The sequence below is a fragment of the Melanostigma gelatinosum genome (assembly GCF_949748355.1).
Source record: "Melanostigma gelatinosum genome assembly, chromosome: 20".
NCBI classification, from domain to species: Eukaryota; Metazoa; Chordata; class Actinopteri; order Perciformes; family Zoarcidae; genus Melanostigma; species Melanostigma gelatinosum.
Genome location: NC_136653.1, coordinates 4,745,943 through 4,771,267, shown reverse-complemented (window position 1 = coordinate 4,771,267; position 25,325 = coordinate 4,745,943). Strand labels below are relative to the sequence as shown.

The following is a 25,325-nucleotide window of genomic DNA, read 5'->3' as shown; positions in this document are numbered from 1 at the left end:
ACAGCATAGCAAGATAATAAAAGACTGCATGTTGGTCCAATCTTCCTGTTCAGCTCTAAACTCTTTCCTTGCTAAACCGGCATCTTGAGAAAAAATCAGCAGCAAAAAACTCCACTGGGTTCAGTCAGTTCCTTCAAGGAACTTCATTATTCTGCTCAATCCATCTCAAAACAGAACGAAGCTAAACCTCCTCCAGTGTAAGTTACAGTTAATACTGGTTTAATGTTTAGGTGCAGCAGAATTGAATGTAATCTAGGTTTAGAGTAAAAAACAAAAACTGACGTTTAAAGACAGGTTTAGATTGAATCATTCTTCATTTTAAGACAGTTTTAAAGGTCTGTGATTTAATCAGGTTTTAAATGAATCGTTGTTGATACAACCCGGCCTAAGAGGCTGTGAAGGAAAAAGCTTGACCATCCAAAATCATCTACTCTCATTATCTGCCATGGTTATCAAATTCATCATCCAGGAATGTAATTACGCCGACGCATCCAGTCAATAGGTTACAGCTTCAACAGTCCACAACACAAAGACGTTCAACGTAGAGGACATTGGCGTCTTCCGCTCCTGTGGGTCGGTTAGGTCACATGACGAGGACAAATGCCCCCACAGGCTTGAATAACTTAATCAACTCTATCATAACCGCTCACACACAAAACACTCTGTCACTGTCTAGCTGAGAGACACGCGAGGCCAAGGCCTGCTCACACCAGTCTTCTCTTTAGACACGTCATCAGATCAGATATATGACATATTAGTACTCATCTCATGTCGGGACCATCAGTAGCTGTACTTGGGCCAGGGCCTGACTGGTCCCCCACCCAGCATCCTGTACTGGCCCTGGGCCCAGTGTGACATTTTCCTGTTGGACGTACATCATCAGCAACTACACCTTCTGCCCTCGCCATTATTCATCAGCAGTACAGTGCAATCGCCAGACATCTTTCATCCACATCTTTCTTTTTTATTCCTTACTGGTCAAAACTTCTATTCGTCCTTTTAAAAAAAAATCATTTTACTGCGATGCATGAAAAAGTCTGTGTGAAATACGATGTAAATGGAAAGTAGAGACCCACGTTCATCAGAACAAAGTATATTCAAAGGAAACCACACGTTTAAAAAGAGGCCCATCTTTGCAGCTCGGCACAGTGGTGCACAACTATTGACAATCAGTACACACAAGAAGAGCTGTTCCACACACACACACTGTAGGCCTACTGTAAATCAGCGTGCTGGCTCGGCCAGCGTGCCAGGCAATTATTCCAGAACCTTCCATCCCTCAACCTGTTGCTGTAGAAGCACCTTGTTTGTGAGCAACTCGCTGAACAAGGCTTCAGAATGAACCTGCTGCTCAGAGCCAGAGACCATTTATGTAAAGTTATAATTGTCTCTAAAAGAATACAAACCCATCGTGGGGAACCATTTTGTATGACAAAGCAGGCACAACTTATGATGATTATTTGAACACCAGCGTTTCTTTTGTGTGTTCTACATTAATTAAGAGTCAAATTGTGTTATTTACACTATTGAAAAAAGGGGAACAAGAAGTGACAAAAGCCAGTCATAGCAGCCAGTCTGTCCTGCCGCTCAGTGACGCTAGTAAATAAAAAAAAACTAACGTTGAGGTGAGGCACACAGTTTATGCTCATTTAAATATTTCATTTTAAGCTAACACAACCTTGCACCGCCTTGTCTGTAATGTGCCAATATTGTACTGTTTGACTAATTACATTTTCACAACAACTCCACACGAAGGTTTTACGCACTTTTAAAACACCTCCGTGTGATTCATATGAACTAACGTTAGGTGTGTGTGTTTTGCGCGGCTGGTGTACTGACGCACACGCACTTAGCGCTAACGAGAGGCGGACAAACACGTGAAACGCGACAGCTAATCCTCTGACAGATCAACGAGATAAGAAGTGGGACACGGGAGTTGGCGAGCGGCAGCTGTCTTACCGTACTTGTTGGGCTCTCTGTTGTACTTCAGGATCGGCACCACGGCGTTGGGGTCCTCCTGCGGCTCGCACACGGAGTCCTCTCCCGCCTCTTTTTCCTCCACTACGGAGTCCAGCGCCGGGTCAGAGACGACCGCGTCCGAGTGGGCTCCCACGCCGGCGACCGCAACTCCTCCGTCAACCGGGACCACCACAAATCTTTCGCCCATGTCCCTCCCCTCTTGTCGCACTTTAAATGGAGGGGGGGAAACACACCGTCCGGCTTCCTCTGCGGTTCACACTAAGTGAGGGCGAACACACTGGCCGGCGTTTAACGGAACACACGCGCTCACGGGCTGATCGGAGGATTAATTACAGTAGAGGCGTTCCCGCCCCTGGCCTTCGCTTATTGGTTGAGAGGGCCAAGGAGCGCTGTCAATCACACCCAGCAAGCAAATCACAGTGCTTAATAATTGTAAACTGTGGAATGAGCAATTTCTAAGTTTTGCATCAACTTAATGATACCTTCCAAATATATATATTTTTTATTTAAAAAAAACTCACTTCCTTATACCGTTTCAGCTAAATATTTCCTCCAGTCATCAAATATTTTAAATTAATGTCAAACCGGTACAAATACACGATCTTAACTCTAAACAAACTCTGAAGTACATATAACATATATAAATGATTGATTGTGGCTTTAGAATTGTGCATGTGAGACGGTGCCCTGATGTCACACTGAACCCATTACAAGCTGCTTCAATGGTCTCACAATGACGGGCTCATTAACACTCCCTCTGCACTTCCTCACTCTCAACAGCCTGCCACGGAAAATTAATAAATAATTCCAATTTTAAAAGCAGTGATGGTTAAGTAATTTGCCAACACCTCGCCATAACAACTGTGGTATGTTACGGCTTAGAATAAATGGTTTGTCAATACCTCGGGATAGGATGACCTCTCATGTTTCCAGGCAGGTTTTGACACATACTGTAGTATACAGTGACATGCCTCAGAACTCCTTGTTACCCACATACATGCTGTAAAGCACAGGGCACTCCTTCAAACATTCTCCAAATGTTCAATACACAACAGCAGCATATATCTTGTGCATATCTATAATATCTGCTTTGAATTTGGACGCTTTTCTTTCTCTGTTGGTCTCGTAAAAAACAAAAACATTTGATTGTCTGGTGCAGGAAATCCCAGATCATGATCACCACCCCAATTGAATGAATTGTTCTTTGGGAAAAGACCCATCTGTTCGACAAGTTCAAGGGGAATCCATTCACACGTCCCGCTGATGAATGAAGTCGGAGGGTTGAAAGCATACCCCCATCACGTGATGGGGGTATGCTGCATTTAGATACAACAGGTTGTTTCACACAACAACTGTAACACACCATAACAAGACAGTTCCTTGCAATGGTGTCATGGTCAACACAAATATCATTGAGCACAAAGCCGATTGGCTTTTTAGACAGACCACTCAATTGTTTTTGATATGATAAAACAGCCCACCCCAATGCAGCTCACACGTCAGCGTGATGAATCCATAAATGACTGAATGAATATTGTTTAAGTCATACACTGAAACTGTAGACATTGCCCATGAATCTCTAAGATGGGACACTACCTATTGTTGTCAGAAGGGAGACCAGGGGAGGCACAGACCCTCTGGTATCTTAGACCTGGAAACAAAGGGACTTCAATGATCACAAAGAGTCATAAAATCACTATAAAGAGACAAAGAATAAGATGCAAAATGACGACAAAGACACACAAAAGTATCACAACAAGACACAAAATGAAAAATGACACAAAACAACTACAAAACACACAAAATGACTTCAAAGAGAAACAAAATGACAACCAGGCGACACAAAGACACGCACAATTGCTGCAAAGAGACCCAACATGTGCACAAGACACATGAAGGAGAAACAAAGAGTACAAAACACACAAAACGACTATAAAGAGACACATAATGAGCACAAGACACATGAAGGAGAAACAAAGAGTACAAAACACACAAAACGACTATAAAGAGACACATAATGAGCACAAGACACATGAAGGAGAAACAAAGAGTACAAAACACACAAAACGACTATAAAGAGACACAAGACTACAGCAAGATGCACAATGACTACAAAGAGACACAAAAAAACTACAAAGTGACGTCAAGTGTGTTGAGTAACAGTCGATTCATTTCAGCTCCTGATAAAAATGACAACAGAGTCAGGGGAAAGTGCTTTACATGAGAGAGTTCACTCTACAAAGGGCTGTGCCTTAGCTTTACATGACTGCAGTCATTTGTTATCCTCCACGTCCACGCTGTTCCACTTACCGCTCCTCAGGGGGACTTGCAGTCTGGACAAAATGAAATGCAGATTACTATTCTTTCTGTTAAAGCTGGGTGGGAACAGATGTGGCCTTTACAGCACAATCACAGCTGTTAGGGACGACAGACGTCAGCCTTCATCTCTGAGCCTTCTTCATCATCCCCTTCAGTAAAACAGATGATGGAGATCCAACTCTGGAGAGAAGAAAGAAAAACACGTTTGTTCGGTCGTTGTAACTGCCATTCATGTGAAGTGTCGTGCTGTTGAAAAGCACTGTGACACTAAATAGATTTCCTACAGCGCTGGAGCAGGGCCGTCCTGTAATCAGAGGACCGGCAGTCCGATCCCCGGCTGCACCGATGACATGTGTTAGTGCTGTGAGTGGTCAGAAGACTAGAGGAGCGCCAGACAAGCAGTCCATTTACCATTAAAACACATTACTGATCAAAGTAGTTGTTCTTTTATGATTCTTAATATATATATATATGTACTGTATATATATATATATATATATATTAGGAACATGTCAAGGGGAAAGGTAACGTCTCATCATTTTGATTTAGTTCATCAGACTTTTGATTCACAATGTCAACGTTTTGACTTTTACTCATTAAGACATAAAAGACTTATCACGACTATCTTTACTTTTATCAGGTCTAACTTTACTTTTTCATATTTACTTGTCAGATGGGCTTCCATAGCACCCTGTATCAACAGCTCATTGTTATTGCATTGATGGAGCGGGGAGCCTGATCAAGTTAATTTCTTTGTAACAAGAGCATTTATTTATCAGTTTCTTTATCAAAATAAAATAAATACTTTTCTACATTTGCTTGACTAGATCAGCTATGAAAATAATCGGAATATTGAATCCTTACTGTCATTTTTAATTTTAAAATTTTATTTGAATTTTAAAAATGATTATTATTAGTCTTCTTGTAAATTTCACTTCCCCCGACACATGGAGGGACAGAAAGGGCAGGTTTGGTGCTGACTGCTCTTCTCATGATTAGTCTCGGCTCATTAGAAGTATGGAGACAAACAGTCTCCTCACATCTGTCTCTGTCGTCATAGAGACCGTCCTCTGGGGCGCTGGACTCAGATACCTGTATCCCTCTGGAACTGCATATCATTATCTTTTCATGTTCTCTCTGCAAGTCACTCCATTCTAATGTAAACACGTTTTAAAGCTGAGTCTAGTCTCAGCATTGCTCACAGACCCTCTGCAGTCTCAGAAGTGAGACCAAGGTTCACTCGATGATCATGTCATGAAACCTGCCGGTGTTGTTTTCTGAATCCAGAGTGGCTCTGGGGCGATAAGGATTTTGGTGTGTTAATCTAGAAGAATAAAATGATCCTGATGAGGAAATTCTACATCTTGTTCATTTATTTAACATTAAGCTTTTAACATCTGATGAACCAGAAAATGCATTGACACAAAAACAGTAAGAGCTTCTGTTATATAAAAGCATGTACGAGAACATTTTGAAGGTTTTGACAGCTAAAACTCCTCTTGTGCTGATTCTTTAACGAAACAGATAGTGAACAATTGACAATATAACAGTAGTGATCATATCAAATTGTATTTTTATACTACGGTGTGGTTTTCCCTGTTTCCATGTTCAAGACATTTGAAGTCGTGACCTTCTGCTCTGTACGGTTGTTTAGATGCTTCATATATACGTCATGCCCAGAGACTTGATCAGGCTCTCCAAATCAATGTGCAGAATTTCTTACAGTCTTTTATGCAGCAGTAGACCTTTAAGCGGCACGAGAGAGCCTGAATGTATGTATTAATAATTGTAGTTATAACATTGAATCAAATATGAAGGGTTAGCGTACATTCTGTTTGTTGAACCGATGAGAGGAAATGAAAAGAACGAGATAGCCTGAGAATAGTCACGCACTCGCAGCCGCAATGCAAACAAATATTTTATATTTATTTAAATGATCAAATATCTTTTGGGCTACACTTGTGATTTCACTGTGGTCAGCACCTCTCCAACACCGGTGTGTTTCCCTACTCTGTCATCCTGAAAGAACATGTTTACAATACAGTTTTTCTCAATTGCTAAGACACATTTCTTGAAACGGTCGCCCATTCTCTCAAAACTGTAAACACAAAACCTCATCTTCAAGCACTATTTACAAAACCTCTGAATCCTCTTGCAAAATGAAACTTTCGCCTCAAAACAGTTTTACCTGTGCTCAAAATCAAACACTGCTCTCAAATCATAAACAAAGTGATCAAAATAATATACACTATCAAGCAGTCAGTAAACAATACACCAATAAATAGAAAGCACATTGTTCAAAACATATAGTTCTCAGGGAGAAGTCGATTTTAATATCAAAACAAATTTCTTATGAACGAAAACATGTTCTATTACAGTCGCTCAAAATTGATCAGAAATGACTACTGTGCTTTGCTCTTTGCAATTTCTTTTGTTCTTCCTCCTCCTTGTTCCCCTATTTGTACAGTACTGTACCCTGCATCTCACAAACGTGTCCTTTGTCTCTGTGATACTGTAATTCTTGTTCTTTCTTGATATGAACCTGAAACCAGTCAACATCTATTGAGCAGTCAGTACTGTGACTGTAACAAATAGAAAGCACCATGTTCAAGGCCATACAATTTGTTTATTGTACACTGTCGATTCCCTGGAAGTGTGTGTTGTCTTGTATCACTCGTTCCTGGATTTCTCTGAGTCGTATTAAATGATCTTGAAGGAGCATGCCCACTATAACGGTCTCTTGCTCCTGAGTGAATATAGCTCTCCTTCCACCTGCATGTGGCAGCCTTGCAGTTCTACAAAAAGTAGATGTGCAGTTACAAAAAATATTCATGCAGTACAATACATACAGTGATGAACTTTACAAATGTCTATTGAAACAGCTGCATATAGTGTCGTACAGTCAATTTGCAATTACAAAAATACAGTAGCATACTGTACCTGTTCTCTTCTCTGAATGTCCTTACTACGGTGGACACAGAAAATCGGCTCAAATTGGGGTGCAGTCTAAGTCCTGCTTCCCTCATTGTCAGTCCGTGGACTATAACATGGTCTATGACTGTTGCTCGAATTTCATCAGATATTTCCACTCTTTGTCTTCCTCTTCCTTGCCCTCCTCTTCCTCGTCCTCTCACATTGTTTCTTCTATCCACTCTCAGACGTTCTCCTTCCCACCTTCAACCACCTGTTTGCTCTCTAAACGGGCTTATATTGGTTGTGTCACATCATTTGATACAAGTGAAATCAATTTTGAGTGATTGTGTTTAATCAATGACATGTGTTCTCTCTTTGTATTTCATTGTTGCCACTTGTGTTTACCAGTATGGATGACATGTGCATTAGAGTGCAGAATGTGTTTTGAGACTGAGAATGTGTTTAGAGTTTTGCTGAAAAGTCTAAGTGAGATCTGCAAATTGTGTTTTACCATGTGAAATAGTTTAAGGTATTGACAACAGACTGCACAATTAGCTAAATGAGTTCAGCCAACTGAGAACTTTGTTCAGCCAATGGGTTTTAGTGTTTTAGCAATTGAGAAATACTGTAACATGAACTAAACAAAGTTGTGTTTTATTAAATGAATATATCTACTAAATGGCTGGTTTACCTAAAGGTGACGTGGAAATGGTTGGAAAAAAACGGCCTTTAACTTAAAGGCCCCTGTGAATGTCTTTTTAATTATGGGTCCCCAGCAAAACTGTTTGTGAGACACTGGTTGAACTAAATGAATAATTGGATAAAAATAAGTGTAATTGGGAGAAAATCTGACCTGTGGCCCTTTGCTGCCCCCATCAGTCGACCTGTCCTATCTAAGGCAAAAATGGCAAAAAAAAGAATTACAAAAAGTTACCATAAAGAATGAAACTGAGCTGTTTTCTTTACATTTTAACCCTACCTGGAATGTTATGATCATTTGGTTGAACAATAGGATGAATAGATTTTTTAAATGTGATTTTATTGAATGTGTAAAGCAGCTATGATAGCGGATGGAAGAGGACAGAGGATGAGACGCTGAAGCTCAGAGGCAGTGATTACAGAGCAGGTAGGAGATGTTGACGGGACTTGTTTTCGTCTGCGTGCAGATGGCACACCGTTAGTAACGAGATCCCACAGGCTGCACCATAAGGGACAGATGTGTGTGTGTGTGTGTGTGTGTGTGTGTGTGTGTGTGTGTGTGTGTGAGAGAGAGTATGAGTGCACTTTACATCTGGACTTGTGTCAAACAGTCACATTGCATGTGTGTGTGACAGTAACCATACGTACAATGCGTGCAGGTGAATCACAGCTGGGTGAGTCAGCGACAGCCGGCTAAAACATGAAAGATGACGGTTCCGTCATGATGCAGACAAAATGGTAGAAATAGTAGAAATAGCTGCTGCAGCGTTCTGATTTCCTGCTGCGCAGAGTGCGAGTCATTTTCCACACAGTGACGTTGGTGACCTTGCTGAGAGTACGTTGCCACGGGAGTGGCGGACTCCGCCACAATTCTCTGTGCTGGTACAATAAACTAATCTGCCCCACTTAAGTAAGCGTGTGCGTTCAATGCTGTCAGCAGCAAAAGGTGGAAAGACTGGTCAATGTTTTGACCTCACCTCTTCCGAAGAACTCAATTCATCTCCTTATTGGTCAAAGTTCACCTCCTCCACATGCTTTTCTTCCCTTCAGCACATTTCAGTTCTGACATCGTCCGATACAGACATCAGTCAGCATGCAGCTGGAGGTGTCTGTAGGTATACAGGCAAACTGCTAACCCCGTCTGACTTTCATGGCTTTTAAGAAGTGTGTTTGTTTTTGCTTTTACAAGGGAAAATACTTCATGAATAGCACAACGTGATGGTTTGGCGAATGTATGTCTGCTTAACCGCTTGAACTAATTTAACATTTTAGGGTTCCATGCCACGGGGCTGACACAAAGTCGGTAATGTGTAATGTGGAACACAAAAAGATTTTCAACTCAACAGCTGAAATGCTGACGAAGCTCGTAACTTCAACACGCAGGCCCGATCCCAGTGTCCCCCCTAAACCCTCAAACCCTGAACCCTCAGACTCACTGACCTCACCTGAGTGGTTGAGGGAGAGAGACTGTGAGGGCTTGAATGGTGTGAATATGAATGCAACATATCACGTTACCATGACAATGAAAGAAAATAAGATGTATAATTGTGTGTATTTATTTTATACTTTGTACTCCCTGATTTGAACTTCAGGCTCTTTCCTCACCAGATGAGACGTGATTTCAGAAAATCTTATTACTTAAAACAGCTTCAATGACGAAATGAAACATTTGATGAATAAATAAATAAATATCCTCTGATCTCATGTGTTTACTTTGTTGCATCTTTAACCCTTAATGTTTCTGAGTAAATGTAATAGGACAGCCTGAACACACATGAGCCGTCCTCTTTGATGTTTTCCACTGGTTACCCCGTTTCTATTTCATCCTTACTGACCGCCAGAGGCAGTGCTTCACACTGGATATCTTCCGTCTCGCGCATGCGCAGGTCGAATATTTATATCAACAAAGTCACGTGTGACCTCGGATGACCCCCATCGTCTATAAGTTCCGGTGTCATCCTGAGCTCAGTCCTTTTTCATCTTCTCGCGACGCAGGTTAGCTACCATGGTAGCATAAACAAGGATGTGTCTACGATCAAGACATATTAGAGCTCGTCGCTGTAGCCTTGTGACCACCGGTCGGAGTTGCGGTTCTCTCGCCCTCCAAAGGCTGTGACGAGCTGTCCCTCTTCGGAGGGAACGGTGTGTTCGCCGTTCGGACATCGAGCCCCGGACTGGTGGATGCCCCTATCATCGGTCGTCACCAGTCGGATAAGGGCCAGGTAAGTCGTGATGACAGCAATCGGTAAGATCGATCAACATTGTTTTCTATAACAGTTGTTTGTTCCACGGTTGGCAGAGCGCTTCCGCTCTAGTTAATCGAGTGGCGCGCTAACGAGAGCGTAGAATTACGCTGTCGGCCCGCCCTTCACAGTGTTACGGCTATGACAGTTAGCAGAGTGTTCCTGCTCAGGCAAACTTGGTGAGACACTAGATCGGCATTGGCGTTGTGTCCATGTGTCCATCAACTTTGTATCCTTACGGCTGTCACAGTTAACAGAGCGTCCCCGCTCAGGTTAACTCAGTGGGAAGCTAGCTAAACAAAGCTGATACTGGGGCTGTAGCCATCAACTTTGTAGCCTTACGGCTGTCACAGTTAACAGAGGGTCCCCGCTCAGGTTAACTCAGTGGGAAACTAGCTAAACAAAGCTGGTACTGGGGCTGTAGCCATCAACTTTGTAGCCTTACGGCTGTCACAGTTAACAGAGTGTCCCCGCTCAGGTTAACTCAGTGGGAAACTAGCTAAACAAAGCTGGTACTGGGGCTGTGGCCATCAACTTTGTAGCATTACAACTATCACAGTTAGCGGAGTGTGCTCGCTCAGGCTAACTCGGTGAATGCTAGTTATACTAAATAAACATTGAGGTTGTGCCCATTGATGGTTTTTACGCATTACGGCTGTCGAGTTCGCTCCGGCTAACTAGACTAAGCTAATACTCTGATTGTGTCCATTGATTGTTGTAAACATTATGGCCATATCAGTAGCGGATATCAGTTAGCAGAGTGCCCTCGCTCAGGCTAACTGGTAGCACACCAAGAGTTACAGCAACTGTCCAAGTGAAGAGAGTGTCCTCGCTCACTTCTCACTGTAAGGACTGTGGTCTTTTTTGTCCGTTTCACAGTAGCAGAGTGCTCTTGCTCAAGCTAACTGGTGGGGCACCAATATCTGCAGCAACTATCCGAGTGAAGAGAGTGTCCTCGCTCCCCTCTCACTGTCAGGACTGTCTTCTTTTTTTGTCCGTTTTTCACAGTAGCAGAGTGCTCTCGCTCAAGCTAACTGGTGGGACGCTAATATCTGCAGCAACTAGCTTAGTGAAGAGAGTGTCCTCGCTCCCCTCTCACTATAAGGACTTTGCCTGGCCTGTTTCCACAGTGGCAGAGTGCTCTCGCTCAAGCTAACTGGTGGGACACCAATATCTGCAGCAACTAGTTTAGTGAAGAGTGTCCTCGCTCCCCTGTCACTGTACGGACTGTGTTCTTTTTTGTCCGTTTTTTACGGTAGCAGAGTGCTCTCGCTCAAGCTAACTGGGGGGACACCAATATCTGCAGCAACTAGTTTAGTGAAGAGTGTCCTCGCCCCTCTCACTATAAGGACTTTGCCTGACCTGTTTCCACAGTGGCAGAGTGCTCTCGCTCAGGCTAACTGGTGGGTCACCAATATCCGCAGCGGCTGTCCAAGGGAAGAGTGTCCGAAGGATCACTCGCCACTGACTGCCCCCTGAATGTTCTCTCAACATTCAGCGGAGCGCTCCCGCTCAGACTGATTTGGAATTCCGCATCAACTAGTGGGACAAGGGTTCCACCAGAATCGCGGCCATGTTAAACTCTCCCGGCTGTAGGACCTGTATAGCTCCTCTTCAGCCTGAGGACGGCCCTGACCTCTTGTCCTAGCCTCGAGCTTCTGAGGCAGGGCCTCTCGGAGAACCCAGGCAGGACCTGCGGCATCACGCCTAGAGCAGTAAGGTCTGCTAGGCTGGCCGAAGTGGAACACCTGATGCGTAAGGTCTACCTCCCCCTGGCAGTGCAGCTCAATCCAGCCCAACCTACCCTGGTCATTTGTATGGCGCTTGCACGCCTGGCATACACAGCAGCTGGAACATCCACCTGTGAGTGCCTTCTTCTGGCGCCTTCCCGCCCTCACCACCTTTTCTGTTCCTCCCTCCGAGGAATATCTGAGGGAGTTGCGTGCATGGTGGAGACACCAGGGCTCTCTCCCGCCTTACATCAGACCATGCAGGAGGTGGCAAATCTGGCCTTGCACATATGCCAGCCAGTTAGACGACTATTGCGTCCATCAGTTTCCCCTGAGGAGACTCTGAGGCCCGATGCCAGATGCCCTCGACCCAATGTCGGGTCAAAGATGACCTGCTATCCAGGGCTTATGACACAGCAGCGCTGTGCACCGTATCGACAACTCCCTCTCCCACCTCATGCTTTCCCTCGCAGATTCTCTGCAGCAGGCTACTTCGACGCTTCTGCTCAGTGATGCTTCATTGCAGGCGTTTGCGCTCATATCGAGGGAACGTGGATGTATGATGTCCACCCTGGTTCAGACTCGCCACCAGGTTTGGCTGGCGCAGTATACCTGGCGCAGTCACGCCTATCTGAGACATGTAGGAGGACCCTACGTACTGTCCCAGTGGAACCTGGTGAGCTGTTCGAGTCAGCTGCTATACAGGCGCTTCAGCGGACTGTTAGAGCTAGCCTGACCAGGCAGCAGTTCTCTGGTCTTTGCAGGGACATGCCTGCACCCCCAGACCTAGGGGTCCCACTTTGGCCTCACAAGGCCGTTTTCTCAGCCTCCAGCTTACCCTAGTAGCCGCAACAGGCCTCGGCGTCCTGCTGAGAGGCCGGACCGCTACCTATACAACCCTACTTACGTCCCCGTCCCCCCGGCAGGGGTGCCAGGAGATGTCTCCAGGCCGGCTGTCTGGGTTCTTTCTCCCAGCAGCGGATTTCCAAGAGAGAGTGGTTCACGTCTATCGACGCCTATTCCCATGTTCCCATGGTGCATCACCACAACTTTCAGTCCTGGGTTCCATTCGGACTCTCCCATCTCCCCATGGGTGTTCACAGTGTGTTACTGCTGTCCTTTCCCCCTGCAATCGCAGGGCGTGAACATACTGCCGTACTTAGACGACTGGCTGACCTAGGCGGCATCCCGGCTTCAGGCGCCACAGGACACTGCTCGCCTTCTCTCACGTGGCCCGGTGGGCCTCAAGGTGAACATGGAGGGGAGCTACCTGAGCCCTTCTCAGAGCATAACCTTCATTAGTGTGGCCCTATGAGGGCCTGTCTGTCGCCCCAGCATGTGGCCAACAACCCCCACAACCTCTCCCTCTTCCGAGGGGGCAGACGGTTGCCCTACATCCTTTTCTCCGACTATTGGGTAAACTGACAGCTGCCTCAACTGTCGTTCCCTTGGGTTTGCGGATGGCTAAACAGCCTTCACTTGGATGCCAAGTGGCACAGATACAGGGCAATAATATTATCGAAACAGTGCCTATTCACTATCCCCATGGAGGGAGTGTATATCTGGCGAACAGTGTCCCAGGAACCGAGCCCCAGGGGCTCGGTTCCATTCCACCAGGAGATTGTCACAATAGATACCTGCCTCTCAAGGCGGGGTGCAGTGTGACAGAACAGGACAGCCTGGGGGCAGTTGTCTGCTGAAAGACCGCAGGTCCAGGTTCTAGAGCTAGCGCTCGAGCACTTCCTTCCATGTTTGAAGGGAAAGCATGTGCTTGTCCGGTGGACAGCACCTCTGCTGTGATTTCCCATGAACTATCAATGGGGCACCAGATCTGCAGAAGTTGCTACGGGGATCACCGTGGCCTTCTGACTTGGGAGGACCCTCGCCTGACCAGCCTGTGGGCAATGTACCCACCAGGAGAACGGAACCAGGTTGTGGTTTTCCTGTTCCATCACAAGCCTCCACCGTGAGAGTGGCGGCTGCATCCAGACGTGTCGACCCACTGCCCCCACTGGGTCTCCCTGACAGAGAGGACCAGCCCTCTGGGTCAAGATGCCCTGGCTCACACGTGGCCAGAGGATCTTCTTTATGCCTTTCCACCATTCCCTCTGATTTTGCTATAAGCTTGTCAGAGTTCTTCCCCGACAGGAGGGATCTCCTGTCGCAACTAGAGGGTCGGATTAGGCATTCCAATCCCTGCCGCCTTCAACTATGGGTCACGGGAGGGCCCGACCGGATGCTGAGTGGCTGCATAGAACCAGTCTGACTGACTATTCTGAATGCCAGTGCGCGGTCTACCTGCCTGCAGTACAGAAACAGGTGGAAGCTGTTCTCCGACTGGTGTGCGGCTCAGAACAAGGTCCCAGTACAGCGCCCCGTGCCTGCTGTACTGAGTTTCTACAGTCCCTCCTGGATAAGGGCCGGTCTCCCCGGCATGGGACCTACCCTTGGTACTGGACACCTTATGCTTGTCTCCTTTTGAACCCCTGGCACAGGCGGAGCCGAGATGGCTGTCGGCAAGACTGTTTTCTCCTTGCCGTCAATTCAGCTCAATGTGGGGGCGAGCTGCATGCCCTATCAGTGGAAGAATCATGTCTGAGGTGGAACTCAGATGGCTTGGGTGTCACTTTCTGGCCTAATGCAGTGTTTCTCCCAAGGGTGTGGATACGTTCACATATAAACAGGGTCACTACCAAGAGTGTCTCCACACCGAGGGCAAGCCTGAATGGTGTGCCTGTGGGGGATATATGTGCGGCGGCCTCATGGGCATCACCAAGCACATTCACCAAACACTACAGAGTTAACGTTGCCAACCCTCACCCACTGGGGAGGGTTCTTTGGCCAATTTTCTCTGCCGGAGCTATAAGAGGCAGTTACTGTGCTTCCTCGTGACTCTTTTGGTATAAGTCATCCAGTGTGAAGCACTGCCTCTGGCGGTCAGTAAGGATGAAATAGAACGAAACGCCAGAGTTCTTGGTCACTCGGAATCGCGTGAACTCGCGAGAAGATTCCATAGGACTGAGCTCAGGATGACACCGGAACTTATAGACGACGGGGGTCATCCGAGGTCACACGTGACTTTGTTGATATAAATATTCGACCTGCGCATGCGCGAGACGGAAGATATCCAGTGTGAAGCACTGCCTCTGGCGGTCATCCAGGATTCATAGAACCGTAGTTACATTCGTAACTTTCGGTTTAACATCACATTGCAATGAATTGTGGGTAATTCCCTTTGGCAAAGTCTGCATCTAATGCTGACTTATGGAAAGGGTTCATAAAGTGAATAAAATGTCAGCGAGAGACTCAAACACTGGATGATAGACAGTGTGAGCGCACCAGAGTCCGTGAGGGTGGAGATGGGATCGGCCATGACCTTCAGTCTCCTCCATAACTCATGTCAACTTCTGCTACGGACGCTGATGTTTCCTATCGAAGGACCGTACAACGACTACAACCGAAGAATGGTCACGTGATAGACGGACATATCTATATCTATATTCAGTCTTTTCTGTGAAGCAACACCGACGAGGAACACTTGATAACGTATTTTAAAAATAACATTTCCTCACCACAGTTTTCTTTCACTGTATGACACAAATATAAATACAGTAGATATCATATTGGCCCACATCAGCTCTTATGAGGTTATGCAAGTAAACCATTCATACGTAACCTGCTGGATGGCAGGGAGGGGTGTGTGTCTGCCAGGAGCCAATCACATCGTTCTGACATCATAAGTCAGAACACAACAAGGTGTAGCTGAGAGTGCGTGGCTGCAACAATTTTCATGGTGCCCCCCAGGGGGCCCAGGTAAAATCAGTCTCTCCAAAGGAAACCTTTCCAATTTTAGACCACTGAAATCTGTACTCGGTTGAGAGAGAGAGGTACCGCAAGAGGAAACCAGAGGTGGATCTAAACAACCGTTTAGAAACTCCCATTGCCCTCTTGCCACCCTTGTGGCCCCCCTTGTGGCCCCCCTTGTGGCCCCCCTACCCTTCCCCTCTACGCCAGCCACCTGGATTGACCAGATACGTGTTACAGCTGCTGTGCGGAATGATAGATGGTGACTCACCAGCACATTCACTTCACACTCAGCGTACATATTTCAGTGCCACCACCACAATCTGACTAAACTGAAATGATTTCATAATTTTCATGTCCTCCTGAGAAATGTGCTGTGTTCCTTTTGATATGAGACCATGCCAACATCATCTCCATGGGGACATGTTGACTCAGATTTCTCTCTCATCTCTTTGCCCTGTACTCCCGTCTCCTTATGTCCGTCCATCTGAGGTTTTGTCTCAGCTGCTGCCGGGGATGGCGGGGGGTTATTTTGAGAGGTGGACAAAGAGGAATGGGATGGTTGGCATACCAACAGGGACACACACTGCCATGCGCCCCCTCTACAGATGCATGCACACGCACACACACGCACACACACGCACACACACAGGAACATGCACTTGCACGCATACTTGCTGGATGAGGGCGTTATTATTATTATTATGAGATGTTTCTGTTTGTCTCGCTCACTGCTTGATGAATGGATGCAGTGTTAGGACAGTGGACAGTGCTCCCCGTATAAAACCTGTCCATTTATATATCATGCAAGAAAATGTATTCCCAAATACAATATGAATATTTGTAGCTACTTCCAATTCTATATTGGAAAACGATAACTTTTTCGAGGATTTGATATTTCTTTGAACAAAAACAATCCTTTCACAGCGATCCCTGTGAAGACACATGTTTAATATCTCGTTTATAAATAACCTAGACTATTATCAGCTCATAGAGGTGATCAAATGTGCGAGCAATCGGTTGCATATGTACATATATTATATATATTAATATATATATATATTATAAGCGATCCCTTTCACATCTTCTCCATTGTTAATTTAAACATTTTGATTGCGGCTTTAAAATTTTAAGTAAATGTGAACTTGACGCATAGCTATTAATATACAACACTTGGTGTGTGTGATCGTTCCTCACTATGAAGCTAACTAACCAAGTCATTGCCACACACTGGAATATGTTTTACTCATAACTAAACTTAAGAAAGGGGAAGAACTGAAGGCCAATGAAACGTCCCTGTTTTCAAATTCATCTGATTTTGATTTTTGGAAGATAATTAAAGTACCAACCTCAAAGATCTCCGCTTTGTTCTTTTTGGCAGCACCTGAGTCGATCAGTAACTGGAGGAGTTACTTGTTCTGGGATCTCACTTCCCAGAGATCTAAACTGCGTGTGCCGCTTGTGATTCCACCTCAGACTCCCAGCTCATAACTCTCATCAGTGGGCTGTGGACTCAATCACCGTTGTGTTTCCTCATTAGACGATAGACAGTGACTTCACCGGACATTTATTCAAATGAAAGATTATTACTTCACGGAATGTGTCATTTGAAATTGAATGTAATATTTATGGCCTGGAACAATGGATTGATTGTGTTTTTGTTGGCTTAGAATGAGAAGTTTAGATGGACGTAGAGAGTCCTGGTAAGGGGACGTGTGACCTGGAGAGGCGTTCAGTTGGATGCAACCTGCAACCTCACCACTAGATTTCCCGGCGCTTTGACAAGCCGAGTGCCATCTAGTCCTATTTTATCTGAGAGAAGGCAGCCGATGTCTCCAAAACTAGGCAACTCACACCAAAACAATCTGGATTGATAAATAGCACTACGGGTAAGAGTAAAATATGCAATTTTATATTTTGGGGTGAACTGTCCCTTTAATGCCCCTTACAGCTTGCTTCAGACATGACATACACATAGTTTACCTCCTTTTAACCTTATTCAGACATGAGACCAGCATGTGCACTTGCACCTTAACGTGATGTCTGATAAGGGCTTCTATACATTCAGTCTCCTTCTAACTCTGCTTTGGTCTTCACCAACCCAAAGCTAAATATCGGCCCAAATGATATATCATCAGGAACTATGCCAGAATGAAAAGGGCTGGATTTAGAGTCAGAATGATGACCAAAATCAACTCTATCTCTCTTTGAACATTTTCCAAGTTTAGTCATAGAGACGCTTCTTTAATAAACAGTATATTATTATGAAGACGGTGTGATTTGGAAGGCACAAAATAAAGGCCAGAGCTTTTCTCACCTGCCGGACATCTGGTCCAATAATAGCCTCCCTAAGTACTCATGTGTTTACCGTCACATCTTTCTGTCACACACTGGAGATATTCTGCTGTATTGCTGAGTCATTATCACATGATATTCATAGCTGAGGATCTCAAACAGGATGTAGTAATATCAGCTTGCAGAATATTCACACACAGGCTTTAATGAATCAGGAGGGGGGGGGGGGGGGGGGGGTGTAATCATCTACTGATGAAAGCGGACGGATGATCAGAGCAAAGTCACACAACTGCAAATAGAGGAGCAAGATAAACTAAGGAAGGAAGGAAGGAAGGAAGGATGCTCCATCAGAAGCCGGTGTGAGGGGCTGGATCCAGACACACTGACTGGTCTCTCTCTGAGTCCATCAGACTGTTGTGCTCACAGGTGATGCTCTTCACAGGTTGTGACGTGTTGACAGATAGTGTGACTTCATGCAACTTGATGGTGTTTTTTTGTATTTGTGTTTTTACCCTCTGCTATTTAAACCAAATGTACGAATGAATGGAGATTTGACATTGGTCAACATCAGCGTACATATTACCCAGCAATCATCGTTGTATCTGTACAGGACAAAAGAAAATAAGAAATGATTTATTTATAGTAGTTTTTGTCGACTGCTCTCTCTCTGTGGGCCCCCACAGGCCACACCGATGGACTGTAACTGGACGTCACTGTTAGCGTCTGAACAGACCAAACACTTCTGAAGAAACCACTAGGTGGCAGCAAAGCACCATCTCCTTTCCTAGACTTTTTATTCAGGCCCACGAACAGGTTTCCATCCTCTATCTACTGCACTAGAAGTATTTGTTCTGAAGAAACGTGAAAATATTGTTTGTCACAATGTTTGTCTTTGAGTCTGGAACCCACATTTGTTATCATAAGCTGAGTAAGACATGATGTATGTTGTGCCGTATTCATTTTTACATTGTTGGCTGCTTACAACATTATGTTTTCATCACTTTCAGACGGTTCACAAAAGCCACAGAAAGATTACAGGGAACCAAGGGAATGGTTTCAGGGCCCTGCAGCGTGAGTGCAACACTCACAGTTATTTGGATGTTTTTGTACACGTAAGACGTTGAGAATGAATGAACTGGGTTTTCACTGCTTTTCTATAGTTTGTCTGTTGTGACGTCAAGCCCATCATTGCCATGGGGTAGCTATAGGAATGCTTGTTACCCAGTTCACATTGGGGTTTTTTGTCCTCTTAACCAATGCTGCTCTCATGCTATCCCGCTTTAACAGGCGCTCTGTAAACCATGGGCACACATTTATAAAAAGCTTTGTTTTAGATGGTGAACATCCTGACCACAGTGGTTGGACCGGCTGGATTCCTTTTCCCCGACAAAACAACGCTCATTATTTACCCTTCAAACAAAACCTCCTTTTTCTGACAGTTATGTTGAGTTTGGGGTCTAACGTAGACCTGTGTTTATTAATCATTTCTTATTATAGAAAAGTTTCAATCACAAAGACACAATATGATGACAACAGGTTTATTTATCTTATTAAACCTTTGGGTTGCGAAACATAAAGTGGCATTGCTATGTGAGGAATGCATACATAAGGGACAAAGCGTACCATGAGCTGATTTTTCTGGACATTGTGTCAAATTGCATGTTGTTGAAATGAGGTTTCCAGGGGCGACGGGGCAGCCAGGTGGTATCCTGGACTGTTTGCGGGGAAGGATCCGGAACCAGGCTGTTTGCTCTGCAAGGCCTGTTGTCTCTCCATGGAAAGCATTCCCACCGTGGGGGCAAGAGGAGCATGCTGAGGGAGCTGCAGTTTACCACAGGGCGGATACAGAGCATCCTGCATCCTGGATGCTCGCTGCTGCTAAACCTCAGCCATGGAGACCCAACATGGGATTAGAGCAGCCCTCGAGGCCCCCCGTGACCCCCCCCCCCCCCCGTGTGTGTGTTTGGTACATTAACATTGAGATTAACTTGAAATGTGTATGATGTACAACGCATTACGCAAATTAGAACGTCAGCAGCTATAATTCAATATTGACAAAAAGATTTTTAGTTATGATTATGACAGACTTATTTATGAGTTTTACCTTTTATAAAATGTTCTTGTTTATTTGAATGTTTTTCTATTTCATGGATTTTCTATCTTTAAAAATAAAATGTTTGTCACATTGAGTAAATCTGACCGAATATACTTCAAGTGATTGTTATTAATCTGAGATGATGATATTCCCCCCCCCCCCCCCCCCCCCCCCTCAAAGTAAACTTCTTTAGACTCCTGCATATGTGCCATTGTAAAAGAATGGCTTGTCTGTCACACAGTGACCTATGACATCAGGTGTCCATCTCTGGACCTTGGGTTTGCCGTCCCGTCCCGGCCGGACAATGACGGTGCTTCTGGATGCCACCGAAGGGTCTTCGTCAAAGAAGTTGAATGGCCGGAGGAAGAAGCCCACCGCGTTGCCGGGCGTTGCCGTGTTGGGGATGTCTTCTGAGTGAGGCACATGCAGGAAGCCCACCGTCACCCAGGCTACCAGGTCCTGCACACAGCAGAGCAAACATTACATTCTATCTTTTATTTTTAGAATAGGACACAAAATGTCAGCAATGGTGAGTCACCATGATGGTGAGTGACCGGAACTGATGAACGGATTATTTCAGGACGAGTAAACTTAAACCAATGACGTAACTCCTCAGAAAAACACCCCCACCCGTTTGAGACATCACAAAGGACGCTGTCCATGAGTGAACTGTGACTTCTTGTAGCAGTAAAAAAGAGTGTTTAATCGTTACTAACCCCCCGATCTCAAAGAACAGCTGCCGTTACCGTAGTTGGTGATCATACTCAGCTTTCCTCACAGATTTCCAAGTCATCGATACTTGTAAACAGTGTTCATTGTGTTTGGAAAACATTGTAGATTTCTACGATGTTATTGAAACAACTTGAAATGGAGTGTGTTGGATTTCTGTGGAACACCGTTCATGTTAAAGGTATAGTTCAATATTTTTGAGAAAAAAAAACGTTTTCTTCTCTTTTTTTGTGAGAAGAAAAATATTGATTTTAATCTCATCCAAAAAAAACGTCCTGACTTTCATGTGCATTGTGGTCTCCACTTCTGTACCTGGTTGACTATGTCTTCTTTGTTGATGTACTCCTCAAAAGACACGACTGGTTCCCAGGGGTCGTTCTGGGTGAAGATGCTGCTGCTGGTGGCTTCACTGTCTTTATGACGGGTCACAGCCAGAGGATACCTGCAGAGGGACAGATCCCCAGACAGTCCGTTGTATATAATAATGCTGACAGCTGACAGAGTAACAACACCTCAGCCAGTCTTATTCTACCGTTTGACACAGTGACCTCACACCTCAGGATCATCACATCATCGACAGAACATTATTTTTCTACATTTCAAAGAAACATGGTTTTGCTTTATAAAGTGCGAACACTTTGCTTGGATAGCCCAACAGTGACAAAACATTATTAGGTGACAAAAGTTCAATGAAGGTATTCAATAAAGCCTTAAACAAACTGCTTTCTCAACCTGTGTTGACTCCCAAACCATAAATCTACGTTGACCTGATTTCTAACCAGACTCCCAATTCAGAGATTGACCTTTTCACCCCCACTCCCCCTCCATTGGGTCAATCATTACAAATAGATCTATGTGTGCTAATCATCCTCAAATACACAGAACCTAAATTGTACTGTAGATTTCAATGTGGTCAAACACACCGAATATGACTGAACTTGAGGGAAACAGGTTTAAGATGATGGACATTAAATATAATATTGTACCCTACATCATGTATGTTTTTTCGAGCAACATAAGGTGAAATCCTTGATTACCTTGACCAACTGATGCCTTGTTCCTCTCTCCAGCCTCTGGGAAGGACACTGTGGGCATGCGAGTTGAACTGAATGCGGTATCCCCTCTGGGCTCCCCATTTGTTTTTCTCATTGGGGTTGTAAAAGTGCACATAGCGGGGGAACTTTTTGCCAAAAGAGAAAGTGGCAGATCGCTCTGTCTTATGCTCTGTCCGCTGGAGTTTGGACTGGATGACGAAATTCTTCGGGCTCCAGGGATTTGTGAAGTTGACATACTTCAGCTCCAACGACTCAAAGCTGTTCTTTCGACCTGAGTCACAGTGAAGGCAAAGATGTATCAGGAGAAGTTAGATGTCATGGTACAAGCAGCTTGTTGAGAGACTATACAGCACATTTGCTTTTGCATCAGAGGTCTTCCTTCATAAATGAAGTGATTGACTGATGTATGGCATACAGCCCTGATCACAGATAGCACAATCACTGAAAAGCCACACAGGCTTGATAGGCTCGGCCATGACCGTCTCCTTTATCACAGGGTAAAGTCCAGAAAACGATTTTATCTGGACTGGCACCAATAAAAGTTTCTTTCACCTCATTTCACAGCCTTCAGGGTTTATGTATGTATTGGTGTAAAGGCAGTAAAGACCACAGTGGGAGGTAAACTTAGTTGTAACCCGTTCATCCATTTACAGAGTTTGTGTGATGGGTTTTCCCAATCCCGTCGCCAAACAACAACGTCAATATGAGCAGATTCTACAAAACGGCGGATTACGTTTAAAAAAATGACGAATGATTCGTGGCAACATTTACAAAGTTCTTACTTTCCACAATATCTGCACATGGTAACTACGATATGGAAAGGGCTTGTGGTTACAGCACATAAATCATGGTTACGGTATGTTAGGGTTGCGTAACTAAAACAATTGGAAAGAGAATGTGGTTACGGTTCATATTAAAAGTAAATGTTAATTGTAGGGCATGGCAGGATGTGAACTCCGGTATATGTAAGTCTGACACATTATATACATAGAAGGCATGCTTGACATAAATTGATCAGAATCATCCAATATGGCCGCAATTCATAGGATACTGGGCTGGGATTTCCACTGATCGATAAAGAATTACTGCTTGAAAACAGATGTTGAAAACTAGGTAATTGTACCATAATACTCACCAGCAATATCCAGGTCCACTTTATAATGGATGAGGTGTGTGTGCAGGTTTCCCAGCACATAGTTGTAGACCTTGGTACCATAGTGAAGTCCGTTAGGTGTAAAGAAAGTGGCATGGATGTATCCGGTAGCGCTGACCTTCACCTCCACCACCCCGTTATGGTAGAAGACAAAGTCCCAGATGTAGTCATAGTTGTAAACCGTCGAGGTTGTCCGCAGCACCAGCACAGTGTTGTCCAGCCCCCCATAGAAGTTGTATCCTCCTTTGAAGTTGGAGTTGAAATGCCTTCTCAAAGGCATAGCAGTGGTCATCTCAAAAATGCAGAGCGCATTTTTGTAGTGCACAGGTTTGTCCGTGTCAAAGTAGTGGTAAAGGTCAACAAAGGTGGAAATTTCTGGACAGTCGATTCCAGGCGCCAGCTCAAAGGATGAGCTTCCCATTGCCCAGCCAGCGTCGATGTACTTTGTTTGCATGGCAGCGGGCGTATCACCGGAATAGAAGGCAATCGCTTCTTGGATGCTGATCTCATAGGCAATCCTCTCTCCATTAAAACGGAGGTCAAAGACTTGAAGCCCAGCTGACGAGCGGACTCGGTAGGCGAACGACCATCCAGCATATTCAACAAAGTTACGGTCAACGTGATAGCGATGCCCCTGAGGCTCAACGAGCTTCGGCCCATGGATATTAGTGGGTGTGCTGCTTTGACCCCGTGGGATGTAAGTGGAGTAGAGGTCACTATCGTCATGATCGGGCAGTTTGACCTTCTCCACACCTCCTGATTCATACTTTTCTACCAGATCCTCAACACTGTCAAAGTACATGCTGTTGTACCAGACTTTCTCGACAGTCCACTTTTCTGGGTCCAGGTCCCGGTGGTTGACCAGTACCTCAAATCCAACTGGGTGGATGAAAAAACCCTCCACAAACTTCTGCAACATGATCCAGGTTCTTCTCTCACCTGGACCCAGTCCACGGGGGGCTATGTCTGAGAATGTCAGGCAGCGGTCAGAGCAGTTCGTGAAAGAAAACCCTCCCGTGGTCTCAAAGAGAAGCTTGTGAGCTTTGTTTGTGATCTTCTCGAGGATGTTATTTAAATGGCCATACTCTGCAATGGTAATAGGCCTTGACTCAAAGCGAATCGGCCTACCCCCCTTGAATGTCTTGACTTCATGGGAGTTTGGGGATGGCAGAGGACTGACAATATACTGAGTGATGTTAGGATTGGTCTGGTTCCCCAGCTGGATGATCACACGGGCTTGACGTGGGGGTTTGGAATGTCCCCGGTCCAGAACTCTCAGGGCTTCATGCTTCCTCGGCAGATGGAGTTCCATCAGGAGGATGCTGTTCTTCATCAGGGTCTTGCTGCGAGCATCAGTGAGCTCCAGCTCCGGGATACCATGCAGGTAAGCCCGGACAGCTTTCATCTCGCGCACTGTGAGGTCGGCAAACATGGGGGCACCATGATGAGCCCAGTCTCTCGATCTGGAATCACTACAACTAGCCAAGCAGACCAGCAGCAGTAGACAGAGAAGTCTCATGGCTGTAATATAAGGAGAAAATATTGTCCAGCATTAATTAAATGGATATTTTGAATGAAGACAAGCATCATTTTTCATCCTTGAAAAGGCACATTTTGTAATCAATCTTTTAGAATTAGGTAGTTCCAGAAAGAATAACTCTGTTTCTAAGTCAAATTTCATTCTGGCTCTTTTCTACCCAAACTATTTTACAGCCTAAATAATTTAAAGCTAGCTAGAGTCATCTCTCTCCTGCAGAATTCCAAGGAAACACTTGGCCCATCTTTCTCGTTTTCCCAGCTGGATAAACAATTCTTGCTCTATTTGCTATTATTATATCAGTCTTTCCTCTACTTCTCCATAGGAACACAAACAGTATGTATTATTGTGGCAAAATGACGAGAAGAGACGGCGAATTGAAGTTGCAACCAGCGGGAAGTGTTTTAAGAAGCACATGCCAACATACAACAAGTTCAGCAAATCCAAACAAATCCAATGTATTATTGTTCACAGATTACTTTTATAGTCAAACTTCACCCCCTTTAAGTCACCCCCTGCAAAGCCACCCGGGTGTATGGGTCATCACGAGTCAGCGGTCTCAGTCTGTCACTCAGTTTTTGTTCAGTTCTTTGTTTTTCATCTTCTTTTTCTAATGTCAGACTTTGACGATGTGTAAACTTTATTTTTAATTGCTTGTGCTCTTGTGTTAAAGAGAGATTCTTATTTTTGGGCTGCTTGTCACAGTTACAAATGTCCTCTTTATGTCACACGACCACTTTTCCACCAGAGGCTCATCAATCTTTACTCAGGGA

General features: G+C 44.8%; 2 protein-coding genes across 5 annotated transcripts in view; both read right to left on the bottom strand.

The window, feature by feature from the left end:
* slc12a7b (solute carrier family 12 member 7b) overlaps nt 1–2,226 on the bottom strand; it is a 71,825-nt gene extending 69,599 nt beyond the window's left edge. For all 4 annotated transcript variants that reach the window (XM_079291931.1, XM_079291932.1, XM_079291933.1 and 1 more), the window contains exon 1: nt 1,960–2,226. In XM_079291931.1, the coding sequence (XP_079148057.1) occupies nt 1,960–2,167 (208 nt within the window). In that variant the 5' untranslated portion in view covers nt 2,168–2,226. The remainder of the gene's footprint in view (nt 1–1,959) is intronic.
* Nucleotides 2,227–20,267: 18,041 nt separating this feature from the next.
* aoc1 (amine oxidase copper containing 1) lies at nt 20,268–24,534 on the bottom strand (the record flags this gene model as incomplete). Its single annotated transcript, XM_079291721.1, has 4 exons — nt 20,268–20,537; nt 21,120–21,249; nt 21,845–22,133; nt 22,998–24,534. 4 exons carry the CDS (start codon nt 24,532–24,534, stop codon nt 20,268–20,270), a joined length of 2,226 nt encoding a protein of 741 aa, XP_079147847.1.
* Between the last annotated feature and the right edge of the window lie 791 nt (nt 24,535–25,325).